At 35.3% G+C, this 19,879-nt stretch overlaps 1 protein-coding gene across 3 annotated transcripts in view; it reads right to left on the reverse strand.

Moving 5' to 3' along the window:
• The window catches only part of SEC22A (SEC22 homolog A, vesicle trafficking protein), a 65,957-nt gene that overhangs the window by 33,275 nt on the left and 12,803 nt on the right, over positions 1-19,879 (reverse strand). For all 3 annotated transcript variants that reach the window (XM_081832772.1, XM_081832782.1, XM_081832788.1), the window contains exons 3-4: positions 12,240-12,403; positions 10,901-11,095 (exon numbers count right to left, since the gene is read on the reverse strand). In XM_081832772.1, the coding sequence (XP_081688898.1) occupies positions 10,901-11,095; positions 12,240-12,403 (359 nt within the window). The remainder of the gene's footprint in view (positions 1-10,900; positions 11,096-12,239; positions 12,404-19,879) is intronic.

The raw sequence follows: 19,879 nt of genomic DNA on the forward strand, positions 1-19,879 counted from the left end.
GGGTATGTGCTATGGTGAGCGCTGGGAATTATGCAAGACTGTTGAATCACAGATCCGTACCTCTGAAACAAATAATGCAATATATGTTAAGAAAAAAAAAAAAAAAGCAAGAGGGGAAGAATGAAGGGGGGGGAAATCGGAGGGGGAGACGAACCATGAGAGACGATGGACTCTGAAGAGCAAACTGAGGGTTCTAGAGGGGAAGGGGGTGGGAGGATGGGTTAGCCTGGTGATGGGTATTAAAGAGGGCACATTCTGCATGGAGCACTGGGTGTTGTGCACAAACAATGAATCATGGAACACTACATCAAAAACTAATGATGTAATGTATGGTGATTAACATAACAATAAAAATTAAAAAAAAAAAGATGAACCTCACACACACACAAAAAAGTTCATTGTACTATTCTGTTTACTTTGTAGCTATTTAAAATTTCTCCATGATAAAATGTTTTAAAAATAAAACAGGGTAAAAGTAGGACATAGTGTTTAACTTAACATATTGACCCTATGATGGATAGCAGAACATCTGTAGACTTCAGAAAATTATAGAAAAAATTCATGCTAGACTGGAGGGGGAGGGGTCAAAAGGTCAAAAAGAGAAAAAGTCAATAAACCAAAAGTAAGATACTCTAACAGAGAAAAAGGCCTGAAAAATAATATCTGTCAAATAACTATTAACCAGATTCCAAAATAGAGTAAATAATTTTATTTAGGAAAACAAACTCAGAGACTACAGAAAGTATTACCCAGGCTTTGTCTGGATTAAAAGAAAATTTTGTTAATATTAAAATAAGTTCTAATTGTGAATTACTTTAAAAACTTTTCTTAAAACTTCTCTCTCTTTCTTAAAACAATTATCAAATGCCAGATTTCCCATTTTCCCAGTGTTTCCTGTCTGGTGATCCAGCAGACTACAGGTCAGAGTGGGGACTTAGGGGAGTCAAACATTACATGAACTTTCTAACAGAATTTGTCTCTTGGTATGTCAAGTTGGATGGACCCCTAAAGATTAAAATTAATCTTTAAAAAATTAAAGATTAATTTTCTAGATCCTGAGTGTGTACATTAATGGACAGATATTCTGGCAGCAAAACTGACTGCCAGACCTATGGAATTAGAACTGTTAGAGAAGGAAAGGCCAATGGAAGCCATGGAGCTCCCCCCACCCAAACATCATCAAAATATTAATCCCTAAGGTAAATGCAGAAATCAGTGTCACCATCCAAAGCTTATTAAAATATGAACAGATAGTGATTCCTACTACACACCCATTTAACTCTCCAGTTTAAGGCTCCAAAATGAGAGTGCCTTAGAGGATGACAACAGATTACTGTGGGTTCCAACTGCACATGCTTTTCCAGATACAGTCTCCATATGGAACAACAATTAATTCCATGACATGTAGGTACTAATTTGCTAACACTTTCTTCTCTACCCTAATAAACAGAGAAAATCAGATGCATTTTACTTTTACCTGATAAAGACAGCAGTACATAGGGGTGCCTGGGTGGCTCAGTCAGTTAAGCATCCGACTCTTGATTTTGGCTCAGGTCATGATCTCCGGGTTTTGAGACTGAGCCCCATGTCAGGCTCCACACTGAGCCTGGAGTCTGCTTGGGATTCTCTCTCTCCCTCCCTCTCCCCCCATTGCTTGAGCTATCTCCCCCCCTCCAAAAAGAGAGAGAGAGAGATAGCAGTACATTTACTATATTGCCACGAGGTTATATCAACTCTAAGCGAGAGATGAGTCTATAGCAGGGGTTGGCAAACTATGACCCACAGGCTAAATCCAGCCCACCACCTGTTTTTGTAAATAGAGCTTTACTGCAACACAGCTTTACCTATTCTTTTACACATTGTCTATGGCTGTTTTATACTATACCAGCAAAGTGAAGTAGTTGCAACAGAGACCATTTAGCCTATAAAAGCTAAAATATTTGCTACCTTGCCAATTACAGAAAACGTTTGCTGACTCTTGGCCTACAAGGACTCAGCTTCTTAACACCCCATGGAACATTATACTGATCCACTTTGTTGATAACCTCATGCTGACAGGATCTGAAGAACAGACAGTAGATACCTTGGGATGATACATGTATGCCAGAGTGTGGAAAATAATAACAAAATTATAGGAGCCTACCACCTCAGTCGAGTTTCTGGTGGTTAATGGTCTAGAGCATATTGAATGTAAAGATCAAGTTGCAACTTGCAACCCATACCACTAAGAAAAGATATGCTGCTGAGTATGCCTTTCTAGATTTCAAAAGCAACATTACGAGACTTGGGTATACTGCTCCAACACGTTTACTGAATAACAATGGCTGAAGAGGGCCAAAGCAACAGAAAGATCGAGACTGCATTACAGACTACTTTGCCACTCAGCCCTTACACCTCACAGATCTAATGGTGTTCAAAATATCTGTGGAAGATAGAGATAATGTTTTGAATCTGTAGCAAATTTGGAAAGAAGAATCATAAAAAAGGATCCTGGGTTTTGAAGCAATGACATGGCCCTTACGCAAAAAGAAAAATGTTTTCATTTCAAGAACTAGTTCCTGGCTTGCTTGTTGGCCATAGCAGAAGCTAGTGGCCCTACCATGAAATATGAGGTATATACTATAAACCCTAAAGCACCCATAAAAACAAACAAAAGAAATGAAGAGGTATAATACGTCAACCAAGAACAGAAAATGGATCAAAAAATAATTTAAAGGAAGGCAGAAAAAGAGAGAAAGGTGACTAAAAACAGATGGGATAAAAAGAAAACAACCATGATGGTAGGTTTAAATCCAACCATATTGGGGCACCTATCTGGCTAGTCAGTGGAGCATGCAACTCTTGATCTTGGGGTTGTGGGTTTGAGCCCCATAAGTGGTGCAGGGATTACTTAAAAATAAAATCTTAAAAAAAACCCAAAAAAACCCCAACCACATTAATAATCACATTAAAGGTAAGTGGCCTAAACACCTAAAAAAAAAGGCAGATGTCAAATTGGATTTTTTTTTCCAACAGACTCAACTAAATAATACCTAAAAGCAACCTTTGTAAATAGACACAGAAAGGTTAAAAGAAAAAAGACAGAAAAAGATACACCATTCCCATACTACTTAAAGAAGTTAGAGTGGCTATATTAATAAAGTAGATTGCAGAACTAAGAATATTACTAGGGATAAGGAAGGTCATTTCAAAGTGACAAAGGCATCTATGCACCAAGAGAACGATCCTAAATATTTAATAAGCTTTAAAATATATAAAATAAAAACTGACAAACCTAAAAGGAGAAAGATATAAATTCACAAATATAGTCAGAGAGTTCAACACCACTTTCTCAATAATTGAGAGTCGACAGAAAATCAGAAAGGATATGAAAGATTTGAACAATATCAACCAACTTGATCTAAATGACATTTATAGAACTCCACCCTACAATAATAGAATACACATTCTTTTCAACACAGAACACAGAAAAATGGCTAAGACAGAACATATTCTGGGAGAGTAAAACAAGTCTCAATAAATTGAAATGAATTAGAATCATACAAAATTTGGTATCTGACCACATGGAGTTAAGTTAGAAATCAAGAAATGAAAGATACCTGGAAAAATCTCTAAATACTTAAAACTATATAACACATTTCTAAGTAACTCATGGATCATAAAAGAAACCAAAATGGAAATTAAAAAGCATTTTATTATTTTTTTTAGATTTATTTATTTATTTGACAGAGAGGGACAGTGAGAGAGGGAACACAAGCAGGGGGAGTGGGAGAGGGAGAAGCAGGCTTCCCACAGAGCAGAGAGCCCGATGCGGGGCTCGATCCCAGGACGCTGGGATCATGACCTGAGCTGACGGCAGAAGTTTAATGACTGAGCCACCCAGGAGCCTCAAAAAGCATTTTAAACAGTATGAAAATGAAAATACAATATATTAAAATTTACGAATGTAGCTAAAGCAATATTTAGAGGGAAATATATACTACTAAATGCCTATTAAAGAAGATCTCAAATAAAAAATAACCTCCACTTTTTTTTTTTTAAATAACCTCAACTTCTGCCTTAAGAACCTAGAAAAAGAAGAGCAAATTAAACCCTAAGTTAGCAGAAGACAGGAAGTAATAAAGATCAGATCATAAATCAATGAAATAAAAAACAAAAACAATAAAAAGTCAATGAACCAAAAGCTGGTTCTTTAAGAAAATCAATAAAAATGCTAAGCTCTAATAAAAATAAGAAAAATGCAAAAGACAAAAATGTCCAATATCAGAAATGAGAATGGTTGTATCACAACTCTACAGATATTAAAGGGATAAGAGATTATTAACTTATGCCAAAAAATGCATTAACTTAGGTGAGATGAACAGATTCCTTCAAAAAAACAAACTACTAAAACTCACTCAAGAAACAGATAACTTGAACATCTGTCAAAGAAATTGGTGTGTAGTTAAAAACCTTTCCACAAAGAAAACCAGAGGCTCAAAAGGCTTCACCGTACTGAACAAAGAAGAAGAAATAAAAATTCTACAGAAACATTTCTGAAAAAATTGAAAATGGAATATCTCCCAATTTATTCTGAGGCCAATGTTATCCTGATAGCAAAACCAGACAAAAACATTACAAAAAAGGAAAACTATAAACCAAATCCCACATGAAAACATACATAAAATATCTAAATAAAATTTTAGCAAATTGAATCTCACAATATATATACAAAAAGGATATTATGACCAAGTGGGGTTTATCACAGAAACGCAAGGTTGGTTTAACATTTGAAAAGCAATCAATGTAATTTACCACAGAAAGACTTTAAAAAGAAAAATCATACAATCATCTCAATAAATAAATTTAGACAAAGTATTTGACACAATCCAACTTTCATTTATGATACAAACCACTCATCAAACTGGGAATATAAGGGAATTTTATCAACTGGATAAAAAGCATTTACATAAACCCTAAGTTAACATCATATTTAACTATGAAAGACTGAATGCTTTCCCTGCTAAGATCAGGAACACTGCAAGGATAGCCACTCTTGCCATTTCATTCTTTCAGTATATTTTTGTTAAGCACAGAATTCCACATTTGCAGTTATTTTCTTTTATTCTTTAGAAGATACCATTAAGTGGTCTTCTGGCTTCCAGGACTCCTATGAGAGAGAAAGAGAGAAAGAGAGAAAGAGAGAAAGAGAAAGAGAGAGAGAGAGAGAGAGAGAGAGAGTGTGTGTATGTGTGTGTGTGTAATGGTTTGTGTTCATGTAATCCAAGTGCCTGGTGATTTATGCCTGGTTACTTCACTGTTTACCAAACATTCTATTTTCAAAATATTATTGTAGATATAATTTGAAGCTTATGTGACAATTTCCTCTAGGAAAGATGTTTGTTTGCTTCTGCCAGATCTTTGGAGCATAGCACTGTGGAATTTTAGAGATCAATATGATTCAAAACTAAGCTGCAGTCCTCATAAAAGACTTTCTACTTCATATTCCTGTCAACCCATATTCCTAGAGTGCTAACATCCAAACCCAAAGCTAGGGGGTTGTTCATGAGGTCCATCAGCTTGGTGGACCCTGCTTTCTAATACCTGTCTCCCTAGTCTTGAGTGGCTGCCAGCTGTTCCCTCCAGAATTGGTAAAAGCCCCAAAAGAAAAAGAAAAAGTAGCTCTGAACATTAAGCTCATCTCCATAGGCCTCCACCCTCTTCTGTATCCCAGTAATTCTTAGTAATCTTGTTGGATATCCAAAGACTTCGGTAAGACTATATTTTAAATTAAATTCTGTATCATATTAGACCTACATATTCTTTTTTTTAGACCTACATATTCTATAGAATGTATACGTTCCATTCAGCCTTCCTACATGTATTTTGTGGAACTATTGGTCTGAACTGCCTACTCCATCACTACTGGAAGTAGAAGTCTCAAAGTAATAACCCTCTCATTTATTACTGATTTTAAAAATTGAAATATAATTTGAATACAATAAAATTTGCCCTTTAGAAGTATATAATTCAGGGGCACCTGGGGGGTGCAATCAGTTAAGCATCCGACTCTTGATTTCGGCTCAGGCCATGATCTCAGGGTCATGAGATCAAGCCCCACACTGGGCTCTGTACTGAGCATTGGAGCCTGCTTAAGATTCTCTCTCTCTCTCTCTCTGCCCTGCCCCTACTCACAAGCGCACATGCGCTCTCCCTAAAAATAAAAGTATATTAAATCAGAAGTTTTTAGTATTCACAGAATTGTGCAATCATTATCTAATTCCACAATTTTCATCACCTCAAAAAGAAATCTCAAAACCATTAGTAGTCACTGCCTATTTCCCTGTACCCCTCCAGCTCCTGTCAACCATTAAGCTACTTTCTGTCTCTATGGATTTGCCTATTCTGGACATTTTGTATAAATGAAACTATAAATATATGGCCTTTTGTATCTGGCTTCTCTCACTTAGCATAATGCTTTTAAGGTTCATCCATGTTGTATCATGCATCAATACTTCATTCCTTTTTTACTCCTTAATATTCTGTTGCATGCATACACCATATTTTGTTTATTCATTAGATGATGGATGTTTGGGTTATTTCAACTTTTTGGCTTCTATGAATAACAGTGCTATAAATATTCATGTACACATTTTTATTCACACTTACATTTTCAACTCTCTGGGGTACGTACCTACGAGTTGAATTGTGAGGTCATATGGTAACTCTACATTTACCTTTCTGAGGAACTTCCAAAGTATTTTCCAAAGCAGCTCACCATTTCGCAACCCTACCAGCATTATAGGAGGGTTCCAATTTCTCCATATCCTTGCTAATACTTGCTACTATTTTTTAAAACTACAGCCATCCTAGTGGGTGTGAAATGGAATCTCCTTATCATTTTGCTTTCCATTTCACTATGACTAATAATGTGGAACATCTTTTCATGTGTTAATTAGCCAGTTGCACATTTTCTTTGTAGAAGTAGTTATTCAAATCCTTTTCTCATTTTAAAATTGGATTATTATCTTTTTATTGTTATTGTTGTGTTATATATTCTGGACACAAATCCCTTAGGAAATACATGATTTGTCTGTGGATTATCTTCAATTTTTTGACAGTGTCTGTTGAAGAACAAAATTTTTAACTTTGGGGATGTCTGGGTGGCTCAGTCAGTTAAGTGTTAAGTGTATGACTCTGTCTGACTCTTGATCTCAACTCAGTTCTTGATCTCAGGGTTGTGAGTTCAAGCCCTGCATTGGGCTCCACACTGACCGTAAAGCCTATTTAAAAAAAAAATTTTTTTTGAACGTCAATCAAGCCCACCTTTTTTTTTTTTCACTGTGCTTTTGGTGTCAAATCTAAAAAAACACTGTCTAATACAAAGTCACAAAGATTTACATCTATGTTTTCTTCTAAGAGTTGTATAGTTTTAGTGGTTAAATTTAGGTCTTTGATCCATTTTTAGTTTTTAAAATTTTGTGTATTTCTAAGAATATGCCCATTTCATTCAAAGTTGTCTAATTCATTGACATAAAACTGTTCACAGTGTTCCTTTAAAATCCTTTATTTTGTAAGATCAATAGAAATGTCCTTTCATTTCTGAGTCTAGTAATTTCTTTTTTTGTCAATCTAGCTAAAGGTTTGTTAATTTTGTTTATCTTTTCAAAGAACTAGTTTTTGGTTTTATTGCTTTTTCTCTATTCTTCTATTTTCTATTTCATTTTCATTTCTGCCCTAATCTTAATTATTTCCTTCCTCCTCTTTATTTTAGGTTTAATTTGCTTTTTTTTTCTAGTATCTTTAGGCAGATGGTTAAAGTATTCATTTGAGATCTTCCTTTTTAAAAAATATAGGTATTTATAGCAATAAAATTTCCTCTAAGTACAACTTTAGCTGCATCTCAGATTTTGTTATATCATGTTTTCATCTTCATTCGTCTCCAAGTATAAATTCCCCTTTTGAATACTTCTTTGACCCATTTATTATTTAGATGTACTGTTTAATTTCCATATATTTATGAGTTTCCCAAATTCTTTTGTTATTAATTTCTAATTTCATTCCACTGTGGTTACAGAATATACTTCGTATTATTCTTAGCCTGTTAAGTTTACAAAGTTTTTGTTTTATAATGGCTTAGCATAAAGTCTATCCTGGGGGAGAATGTACCATGTACGCTTAAGAATATATTTTGTAATATTAAGTGTTCTGTAGTCGTTAGATCTAGCTGGTTTATGGCGTTGTTCAAATCTTCTGTTTCCTTGTTTATCTTCTGCCTAGTTCTATCCATTGTTGAAAGTTGAGTATTAAGTCTTCAACCATTACTGTTGGCCTATGTCTCCCTTCATTTCTGGCAGGCTTTGCTTCATGTATTTGGGAGCTCTGTTGTTAAATGCACCTATGTTTAAAATTGCTACACATTAAATCGATGGACTTTTTATCACTATAAAATGTCCTTATCTTCAGTAGCAATTTTTGTCCTAAAACCCATTTTGTCTAATATCAAAAAGCCACTCCACCTCTCTTTTGGTTGCTATTTGCATTGTATTTTTTTTTTTATTCCTTTTACTTTGAATCTTTTTCTACCTTTTTTTTTAATCCACTTTTATAATCTCCAACTTTGACTGGAATGTTTCATCCACTCACATTTTAAAATCCAATCTCATTAATTATTGACATAGCAGATTTACATACACCATTTTACTATTTCTATATGTCTCATGCCCTTTTTTGCTCTATTTCTCCTTGACTCTATCATTGCATTAAGTGAATGTTTTATACTGCAGCACTTTAATTTCTTTAATGATTTTCACTATTTTTTGAGTGATTTGCTTAGTGGCTATTCTAGGACTTACCATACACATCTTAACAGAAATAGCTTTGTATTTATACTAACTTAATTCCAATTAGCCATAGAAACATTACTCCTATAGAGCTCTACTCCTTTTCTTTCCTTTTTGTGGTGTTGTTGTATACAAATTACATTTATAAACATTGCAAACCCCAAAATACATTGTTACAATTATTACTTTACATAATTTTATGTCTTTTAGAGTAGCTAAGAGGATAGCAATTATATTTTTTTAAGTTTTATTAATATGAATTCTTATCACTTCTGGCTTTCTTCATTTGTTCTTGTGGATTCAAATTGCTATCTGGAGTCATTTCTTTAGCCCAGTGTAGTTTTGCTCCCATCCAGCTCCTTTGTGTTCTTATGAAAAATATATATTACATTTCTATATGTTATAGGCCCAACAATACATTAGTTTTATACACTTGCTTTTTACAAAAGAGAGAAGAAGAAAAATGACTGTCTTATAATTACCTTTCCTGTTGCTCTTTGATTTTTTTGGTGTGGATTCAAATTACTGTCTAGATCACTTTTCAGCCTAAAGAACTTCCTTTAGTATTTCTTGCAAGAGGAGTCTGCCAGCAACAATTCTCTCAGCTTCTGCTTCTCTGTAAATGTCTTTATTTCACCTTAGTTTTGAAAAACAGCTTTGCTGGATATAGGATTCTATTTCTTTATTGATATTGTCTATTTGATACAACATCATTGTGATATTTCCTTTACTTCTTTAATCATGGTTTCCTTTAGTTCTCTGAACAGAGTTATAATGACTACTTCAAAGTCTTTGTTAAATCTGACATCTGGGGGCATGTGGGTGGCTCAGTCCTTAAGCGTCTGCCTCCAGCTCAGGTCATGATTCCAGGGTCCTGGGATCAAGCCCTGCATTGGGCTCCCTGCTCCACGAGAAGCCTGTTTCTCTCTCACCCCCACTCCCCCTGCTTGTGTTCCCTCTCTCGCTGCATCTGTTAAATAAATAAATAAAATCTTTTTAAAAAAATCTGACATCTGATCACTCTCAAAGGGAAAAAGCAGGCAATAGAAACTGCCTCCAACAAAAAAATATACACTTTCCTCTTCCTCTGCATATCTTGTATTTTTTTGTTGGAGACTGGACATTTTAGAAAACATAACAACTATGAGTACTGATCCGCTTCCTCTCTCCTGGGGCTTGTTACTGGTATTTGCCTGTTTCCGTGTTTGTTTCCTGATTGACTGGATTATTTTACTAAAAATTGCATCCCCTTTTCTCCCATAATTTGAAATAATCAACCCAAGAAATGTTGTGTTCAGTCCTGATTGCCTCATTTGAAGAATACTAACAAACTAAAGCACATACAGAAGCAGCTTCCAGGATGGGGAGGGTTTCAAAATGTCACAGAACAAAAGGCTAAGGAAACTGATTATATCTGAAGTCAATCAGAGTAATAGGATAGAAAGGACACAGAGTTACTGATTTCAAAGTTCTGAAGTGATATTCTGGCATAGCTGAAGAGCAGAGAAAAAGTCGCAGAACTTAGACAAACAAATTGGTACTACACGGAATTCTTTAAACAAGCAATTCAACAATGGCATATGCTACCTTAGACACTAATGAGGTTCCCATTTTTAAGCAGAAGATTTTTATCTGTCACAATTATTGAGTATGGTATTTCTTGTATGGTAGGATAGGTTTGGGTAGATAATTCCATTTTCTGTGATAATCAAGAAACCTGGCCTTGAATGTAACATTCTGACATAATGCAAAGCACTTTACATGTACATAAATATATATTACAAATAAACTATTATTCACTTCTTGAAAACAAATTATGAAGAAATATTTAAGAAACAATTAAGAAAAATTCTTAAATGCTTCCCTAGCAAAGAGTTTCTCTGAGACTGCTATTTAAAAGTATTTTCCTGATTAGTCACATATCTAGTAGATTACTCTATAAACCATTGCAAGAATTACTTTAAAATTCTGTATTCTCTCATGTACTTGCTTTAAAATATTAAAGTAATTAATTTACAAGAATTACTCAGTTCTTACAAAAGTTTTTTTTAATGAAATAATTGAGATCCATAACTCACCAGAAGAAATCTTACCAGCACCTTTATAGTCAACAGAAAATGCAGATGTGACTCCATTGGCCGACCCCAGTTCACACATGGAAATTTGATAAGGGGGCCTCAGCTTGATTTCCATCTGCATGTCAGACAGATTTATCTTTGTTGAAAGAGACCTGGGATTATTATATCGCTGCTTGGTTCTCTGAATGAAGTTATCTATGTAAAATAAAAAATAAATTTCCTTGCAGTCATTTGTTAATTAAATAATTTGAGAGTGTGACATTTATGGAATTCTGCAGATCAACAGTTTAATTTGTTGTCCAAAACTATTCAATTTGTCATTGAATATTCAAATATTATTTGTGTTTAATAGTTAATACATCATGGAGTCATCAGTGTTTCATTCTAGAAATTATATTCTAGAAATAATTATAAATAAAATAAGGATTTAACACTACATGATTGTGAGACAATTTCTACTATTATATTCTCTTCAAGGAATTACTTTAAATTTTTAGAAAAAACAAAAACAGCTTGCTTTATTTTTAAACCAGTCTTAATTTTTATAGGGATTCATCTCTCATAAAATATTAAGTCTGTCAGTATTTACCAATTGTAATTACATAAGAACATATACTGCAAATTGCATGTTCTTATAAACCTGTTTTATTTATTGCTTACACCATTAGAATGTATGTTTTAAACAACAAATTTAATGAAATCAATAAAAGACATTTTCTAAATATCTTCCAATTTTACTTTCATTACTTACAACTTGGTTTTACTTTTTTCTCCTCCTACACCAGAAGTCAAGCAAACTAATGCCCAGAGGCCAAACTGAGCCTGCTGACTGCTTATGGAAATAAACTTTTATTGGAATATAACTATACTCATTCATTTATGTATTGCCTATGGCTGCTTTCAAGCCACAATGGCAGGGCTGAGTAGTTGTGACAGCGACCATATGGTCCTTAAAGCTTAAAATATGTACTATCTGGTACTTTCCAGCAAATGTTTGCCAACCTCCATTCTACATTAAGCAGACTATAAAAGATTATCACATAAACACAGAACTCTGAATCTCTGGCTTATAAATTTCTCATTGAGAAACTGTCCTCTGGGATTAACTCTTTGTGCCAATAATCATGATCCCCTCCGCAGCCCAAACACATTTTTTTTCAAATAGGCACCTAAATGAAGAAGTTGCCATAATTTATAGACCATCTGTCAAATTATTCTATCAAAAGCAAGGTAGCAGAATTTTCTGAGTTCTTCCCCTGGTCCCCAGTATTACATGAAAAATCGCTTATGATTGGATGGAGACAGGATAATGAAAAAGAAAAAAAAATCAGGCCCTTACCAAATTCAATGAAACAGTATGGTCTGACAGCAGTATTTGTCTTCATCATGTTATAAGTAGTAATGAACTCCTTCTGAAGCTCATCCAGGAAAGAGAAGGCCAGAACATTCGGGTAATTTTCAGTGCACAACATCATGTAGCTCACTCCCAGAGAACTAATAAAACTACAGTGTAAAAAACATTGGTTTTAAAATTTCAAATTAAATCAAGGTAATTCGTTGCTTCAAAAGACTGGTTCTATACACCATAAACTGCTGCTACAGTGGCAATGAAGATATTAACATTTATTATATATTCCAGCAAAAAAAAATTAAAGAAACCAAAATATAATACTACTTTCAGTTGCAGTTAAAAACAGTAGACAAAAAAATGGAATGTACCTACAGAAGGACACATACTATAATTCTAACACTTCAGTTATTTATCACTTGGGGTAGAAAGCAGGGAAAAGAATATACAAATATGTAAGGGTTACAGATAGCTTAACACTTAACTATTCAACCTAGTGGAACTTAATCTTGTTTGAATCAAGAACTCTTTAGAGATTCTGATTAAAGTTATGGACACTCTCCTCAGAAAACTGTCCAAACACGAAACCTGGCACACAATTTCAGGTTGGTCACTGACCTCCTGATGTCATCCACTGATTCCAGAATCAAATCCTCTACTTCACATAATAATGAATTATGAACCACTGGTGAAATAAGAGTAATTTAGGAGTTTATAACAACAACAAATAAAATAAGTGGGGTAGAAAGGAGAACTCTTGCTTACAGCAGAATGCTGAGTACCAACTGGTAAATGTATAGGTAGTCCTAGAACTGGAAAAATCAGCATTTTGCCACCAACGTAGTAAAGACTGAATCAAGCAAGGACAATCAATGAATGGTGAATCCAGGTGGAACTTTTGATGAGAAGCAGGAAATTTTGCATAGTTTTAAAATGTCTTATTTGTTGCAAGGGGAAAATATTTATTATACAGCAGAAACTAGAAAACATCTTGACTGAGCACTCTAACATTACTAATGAGGGGTAGATGGACTTCCTGTGCCTTCAGTTGTGATATCCTCAGAAAGACATATCAGCTATAAAGTATTCTAGCCAAGAATGCATAATCTGAATCTAATCATGAAAGAACATCGAAATGATCAACATTCTATTTTAAAAAGGGGAAGGGCTATATTCTTTAAAAATCTCAATGTTGTAAAGAAAAAATAAAGGCTGTGTAAATGTTTCTGATCAAAGGAAGCTAAAGAGACACAACTAAATGCCAATACCTAACCCTAGTCTGGATCCTGTGCCACAGAGGGGGAAAATGCTATAAAGGACATCCCTGGGTCAACTGACAAAAATGGAAAACAGGCGGTAAAGTAGGATATCAATATTACTAGAGCTGATAACTGTACCATAGTTAAGAGAATATCCTTAATCCTAGAAAATACACTTCGAAGTAGTGAGGAATAAAGGGGCATGGTATTTTAAGTTTCTCTCAAATGATTCAGACAAAAATAAATCAGATAGACAGGTAGGCAGATTAAAATGATAAACTAAATGGGGTAAAATGTTAACAAAAGGTGAATCTGGGAATAGGTATTATGTATATCTTTCTTATTTATACAATTTTTTGCTAAGTTTGAAATTATTTCTAAATAAGTTAAAAAATTTTTTAAACTTCTTTTAAGTACTGAAATGTTCAAATTAGCCATGTTCTCTTGAAAAAAAAATTTCTGAAGTGTATAACCCCCTACAAGAAGCAGAGAATGGGACACAAATTAACCCTTCTTAGTCAATCTTCTAAACATTCTTTTATAGAACTGTCAGTGTAGCTCCTCTAGATCAGGGGCAACAAACAGAGCATAAAGGTTATTATCTCCCACTCCTGTGAAAGACACTGCTAATCTATTGCAGCAATCCTTACTGAACAAACCCAGATCCAAACTGGAGGCCCCCTCCCCTCTTTCTTCTCTAATAATGTAGAAGCAGAATTTATTATTTTAAATTTAATATATAGAATATATTCACATGGTTCAAATTTTAAAACAATGAAAAATGAAATACAGTAAAGTGTCTTTTCACTACCTCCACCTAAAGATACCCAATTCTCTGTCCCTCAAGCAACTCATGTTGTTATTTTTTTTTAAGATTTTTTTTAAGTAATCTCCACACCCAATGTGGAACTTGAACCTACAACCCAAAAATTAAGCCATACGTATACTCCACTGACCAAGCCAGCCAGGCACCCCAACTCGTATTATTAAATTCTTACGTATCATTGAGAGTTCATGCATCCCTCCCTCCCTCATTTTTTTCTCTCTCTTTCTCTATTTCTTTCTTAAAAGACCATCCAATGCAGCCAGATGATATGGGATTGGCACCTGTTAATCACCTATTATTAATGGTGTGGAATATACTACTAGGAAAATTGTGCTGGTTTTATACCTTCTGGAATAACCTGGAATTCCTTTCTGAAGTTCAATTAATACAGTCATTTGATGCAGTGTTTTTCAAACTGCAACTTGTGACCTATTAGGTCATAAAATTAGTGTAAACTACATAAAGCATTTTCTTAAAAACTGAAATAGAACATAATAGAAAATACAGGAAATGTATATTGTTTCATAAAACTTTTTAGTTTCCTATTTGTATATAGGTAATGTTCACAAACTAAAATGTATCTCTTGGGATGCCTGGGTGGCTGCGTTGGGGTCCTGGGATCGAGTCCTGTGTCGGGCTCCTTGCTTATAGGGAGCCTGGTTCTCCTCTGCCTGCAGCTCCCCCTACTTGTGCACGCTCTCTGACAAATAAATAAAATCTTTAAAAATAAATAAATAAAATGTATCTCTTCTTATGAATCATAGTCAAAAAAGTTTAGTGATACATACTGCATTTTTCTATGAATAACTAAATCAAAGGCAACGAATGTTCTTCCCAATTTTCTCTTTCCAAAAAATCTTCACTATCATTTTAAAAATTCTTTGACATGTCATTAGCATTCAAATATACTCCCCAGTAACCTGAGTTGGGATAAAACACAATTGGTGATTGCTTTCCACATACTCAGAACACCCAAATAACTACCTAGGAGTTGTTTCATTATCCTCCAAAAATATAACTGAAGCTTTTGGACTTCAATATTTTGTGTTACGGTAGAATTTGGCTGTATTTCCATATTAATAATAAAGTGAACCACAGACACATACACAACAGTTTATCCCAAACAGTTTCTCTTGCTCGCACTTAGTTAACTACAGAATTATTTATGAAATAAAGGGAAGCCTGTGTTTTTAAGATTATATGTCAGCATTTTCAGAGAATCTTTCTTTCAAAGCCTTTACTTTACTATAATTATGTGATATTCTCTGAAAAGGCCATAAAGTACTCTATTATGGCTTTTCATAATGAATTTAGGCTTATGCTATTGTCTTTCTTTGAAATGCAAAGCCAGTTTTCCAACAGTACATACAAGCCTTCCATCATCAAAAGACTTCTGGCTTTCAACTCTCATGGGGACAAACTCAAAGACTCCCACCCTTTCACTGAGAACTCCTCATATGAAACAGTCTAAAGTCACTACAAGCATGCCAGTCTGTGCATGCATTAGCCTGTCCATTAGGTTCATTTAGCTCACATTTTATAGACAATCTGGCTGTTGTCCTTCTGCCTTGAGAAGGAGGAGGAGGAACAGCAGCAGGTACAGTTTACTGACCATTCAGTCTGAACCAGGTCCTCTGCTAAGGGCTTTATGTATGTATTTTATTTAATTTCATTCTCACAGTAAAAGGGTACCACTATCTCCATTTTACAGATAATGAAACAGAAGCTCAGGGATGTTTAGGAGCTTACCAGGGCCACAACCACCACTAAGCAGCAGAGCAGGGTCAAACTTAGTTCTAACTCCAAAGCCCACATTCTTTCCCAACACAACACCCAACTTCCCTATGTTATAGATAAACCAATTATGTGCTAATTCATCAACTTTTCCCCCACACTTTTTCAAGTCACAAATCAATCTCTATTTTTTCTTCTAATTAAGAGTTAATGAAACTTGAGAATTTGGGAACTTGAATCAGGATATTCAAGAAGCCCTGCCAACTTCTCTACTTCTTGTGCAACTCTACTCCTCCCTCTCTGCATTTTAGCCACACTAGTGTTATTTCAGATCCAAAAGATACCAACCTACTCCCAGTCCTCCAACTCCCAATCTGACAAACGAATTCTGTCTTCCTCACTTGCAATGCTCCAACCCAACCCTATCTCTACCATGCTCCAATTCTTACCTGGCTAATCCTATTCATCCTTCTTGGACTTAAAGTTCCTCCCAGAGCATACAATCTAAATTGATCCCACCCCCGGCACCTGGGTGGCTCAGTCCATTGGGCATCAGACTCATGATTTTGGCTCAGGTCATGATCTCATGGGTTGTGGAATCGAGCCCCGCATCAGGCTCCATGATCAGTGGGGAGTCTGCTTGAGATTCAACCCCTCTCTCTCTGCCCCTCCCCCCACTAGCTCACGCACTCTCTCTAAAATAAATAAATAAATCTCAAAAGAAATAATATAAAAATTGATCCCACCCCTATGGTTGTTATATCATAGGAGCTGTTATTTTTCTTCATGTAATTAACCCAATTTGTAATTATGTATTTATATGTTTATTTGTTGTGATGTCTTTCACTAACATCTATACTCCATAGGAGTGGAGATAATTTCTAGAGGGCTCACCACTGTATTCTTACCAACTAGAATATTTGGTGTCTAGTATACAATAAGTGCTCAATAAATTAGTGAATAAATGAGTACAAAGATGACATCATTCATTCACTTATTTATATACTAATTTGAGTATATTGTGTACACATAATTGTACAGCCCAGCAGTATCTACACAAAGTATCTACATAAAGAAGCAGCTCAATAAATACTTGACTAAATTTAACAGAACAGAATACAACTTTACCTCCTCTTCCAGAAGGCTTTAGGGTTCAGGTCCGTGAGTTTTCAACATCCCCCTACTTTAAAGGCAGAGATGTTCTCAGATCATGTAGAATTACTCACCTACAGATGGTTATATGTATATGTTAGATAGGTCTACTGTCCTTTTATCATGGACATTACTAATCCTCACACATCTCTTCTCCACCTTGAGCACAATTTTTAAATTGCCATTGTTTTCTTCCTACTTCTACTCCTTTTTACTTCCCTTCTACTTCTTGGCTTTGGTACAGATGGGGTTTGGTCTTTATGGCTACTGTCTTTCTTCTGGCGAAGGAATTTATCCAACTGCATTACATCTTTGGTTCCTCCCCCAGCAGACACACCATGAACTTCTTCAGGGCGTTCCAGGACGAAATATGTCTTCAACAGATAAGACTGACAGAAGTTCAACCTCCAGATAAGGGATATTTACCCCTTTCAATCACTTCTTTAAAAAGCTAATTCGGGGCGCCTGGGTGGCTCAGTTGGTTAAGCGACTGCCTTCGGCTCAGGTCATGATCCTGGAGTCCCGGGATCGAGTCCCGCATCGGGCTCACTGCTCAGCAGGGAGTCTGCTTCTCCCTCTGATCCTCCTCCCTCTCATGCTCTCTCTCACTCTCTCTCTCTCTCAAATAAATAAATAAAATCTTCAAAAAAAAAAATCATTTAAAAAAAAAAAAAAAAAAAGCTAATTCTATCATGTATCCAAGCAGGCCAAACCTCAAGTGATTTCTAAGATCCAATAAAATAAGTGGTTTTTAAACATTAAGCATTTTCTGGTATGTGATTTTATTTATGAACTGTCAAAGAAATTTTGCACATCACCAATTAAACACTGACATTATTAGGACAATTGTGGCCTGCTGTACCAAACTAAATAATTAGTGAAAGCAGTGATCTTCCCCACAGCAAATAACAAAGCACCTAGCATATGTATCACATTCTACTCTATAGGCTCTAGTTTCAAAAACAAAATCTCTGCCTGCTGGGCACCTGCAATACAGTGCTGGGAATGCACTTAAAACAATATACAAAACAAGAAACAACACTGCATTTTTGTAGCATGCTAAATGACAACGTATACAGCAAACTATTAATAAATCGAGACAGTAATAATTAACATTTACATTGCCTATAATGGTACATTCTACAATTGAACCATTACACATAGAAAATCTGTCTATCCTCTGTAGCCTCATTTGCCCAGTTAGCTTTCATGGGTGAAGAAAAGTTCTCCAGTAGGACAGGCCTTCTCTAATCTGTTAAAATTGTTAAGTAAAATAAAAATATTATTTTTTAAAAATTATACATATGTATATATATATTTTTAAAAGTAATCTCTACACCCAACATGGGGATTGAACTCACAGCCCTGAGATCAAGAGTCACATGCTCCACCGACTGAGCCAGCCAGGTGCCCCAGGAAAAATATTTTTTTGAAACAGAGCTTCCACACTGAATTCTATTCTCCAAAATAAAGCATTTAAACTTTTAAATATAAAAATAAACTTGACAGGGATGTCTGGGTGGCTTAGTCGGTTAAATGTCTGCCTTCAGCTCATGATCTCAGGGTCCTGGGATGAAGCCCCAAGTCGGGCTCCCTGCTCAGCAGAAGTCTGCTTCACCCTTTCCCTCTGCTCCCCACCCACCAGCTTGTACTCTGTGCTCTCTCACATGCTCTCTCAAATAAATAAATAAAATCTTTTAAAAATAAATAAACCCGACATTACGAAAGTGAGTTTATCTTATGGATTTTATTATCACCAAGTATGTCTAATAGAAAATAAAGTGAAGACAAGACTTTGCCATCACTGGGACAGTAGTGAGGCAAGAACCAGAAAGAGAACACTGAGTGTCCACCATGCACAACATTCTCCTAGGAACTTCATATTTTCTCACTTATTCCTCTCTTATGTGGCCAACTTTCAATTATCCTCCACTGGTGAAAAGCTAAATTATGAATACATTATCCCATGAATAAAAGACCCATTTTAGTCACTAATTTTAACCTCACTATATAAGAACATATTTATTAATATGCAATATGCCAGGTGATAGCAACTTACAACAGTAAGCACAAGGAGAATCAGAGAATTTTAAGTGGGCAAAGGTGATTATACCATTGAGCCTTGGATAAAACACAGAGCAGAGCAAGCAACCTTTGCCAATGACATCCTTAATTTCCTTTTCTGCAGTTAATCTATATCCTGATTCACCCTTTCCCACTAACCCTAACACCTCACACCACAGAGAACGAAGATCTTGACTTTCTTAGATAATCAATCATAGATAATCCCTCATTTAACTCTATGTGGCATCCCCAAACTTTATTGCCCCTAGAACTCATTTTTCCACAGTATGAGTAATGAGGTTCCTAAACAAGTTCATAACAGCCTATTTAACATATGTGGTGCTGAACAGCTGTAGATTTTACAGTAAGCAGTAGAAAAGTAATATGATGCTGTAATGAGACAAAACAGTAAAGCAGGATACATAGGTTATCTTCTTCCCCCAAGTGGTTTGGTAGCTAGTGGAGGGTTGCGTGTCCCTGCCATGCCCCCTCTCCACCAAACAACTAGTCTCCAACAAGATAATGCTGTCTCCTCACCCATACTCTAGTCCTCATTATTTCTCAACCAAAAAAAGGAGAGGGGGATAACTTTCACT

Source organism: Leptonychotes weddellii, chromosome 1, assembly GCF_054177405.1.
Source record: "Leptonychotes weddellii isolate Sample4059 chromosome 1, ASM5417740v2, whole genome shotgun sequence".
Taxonomy (NCBI): Eukaryota; Metazoa; Chordata; class Mammalia; order Carnivora; family Phocidae; genus Leptonychotes; species Leptonychotes weddellii.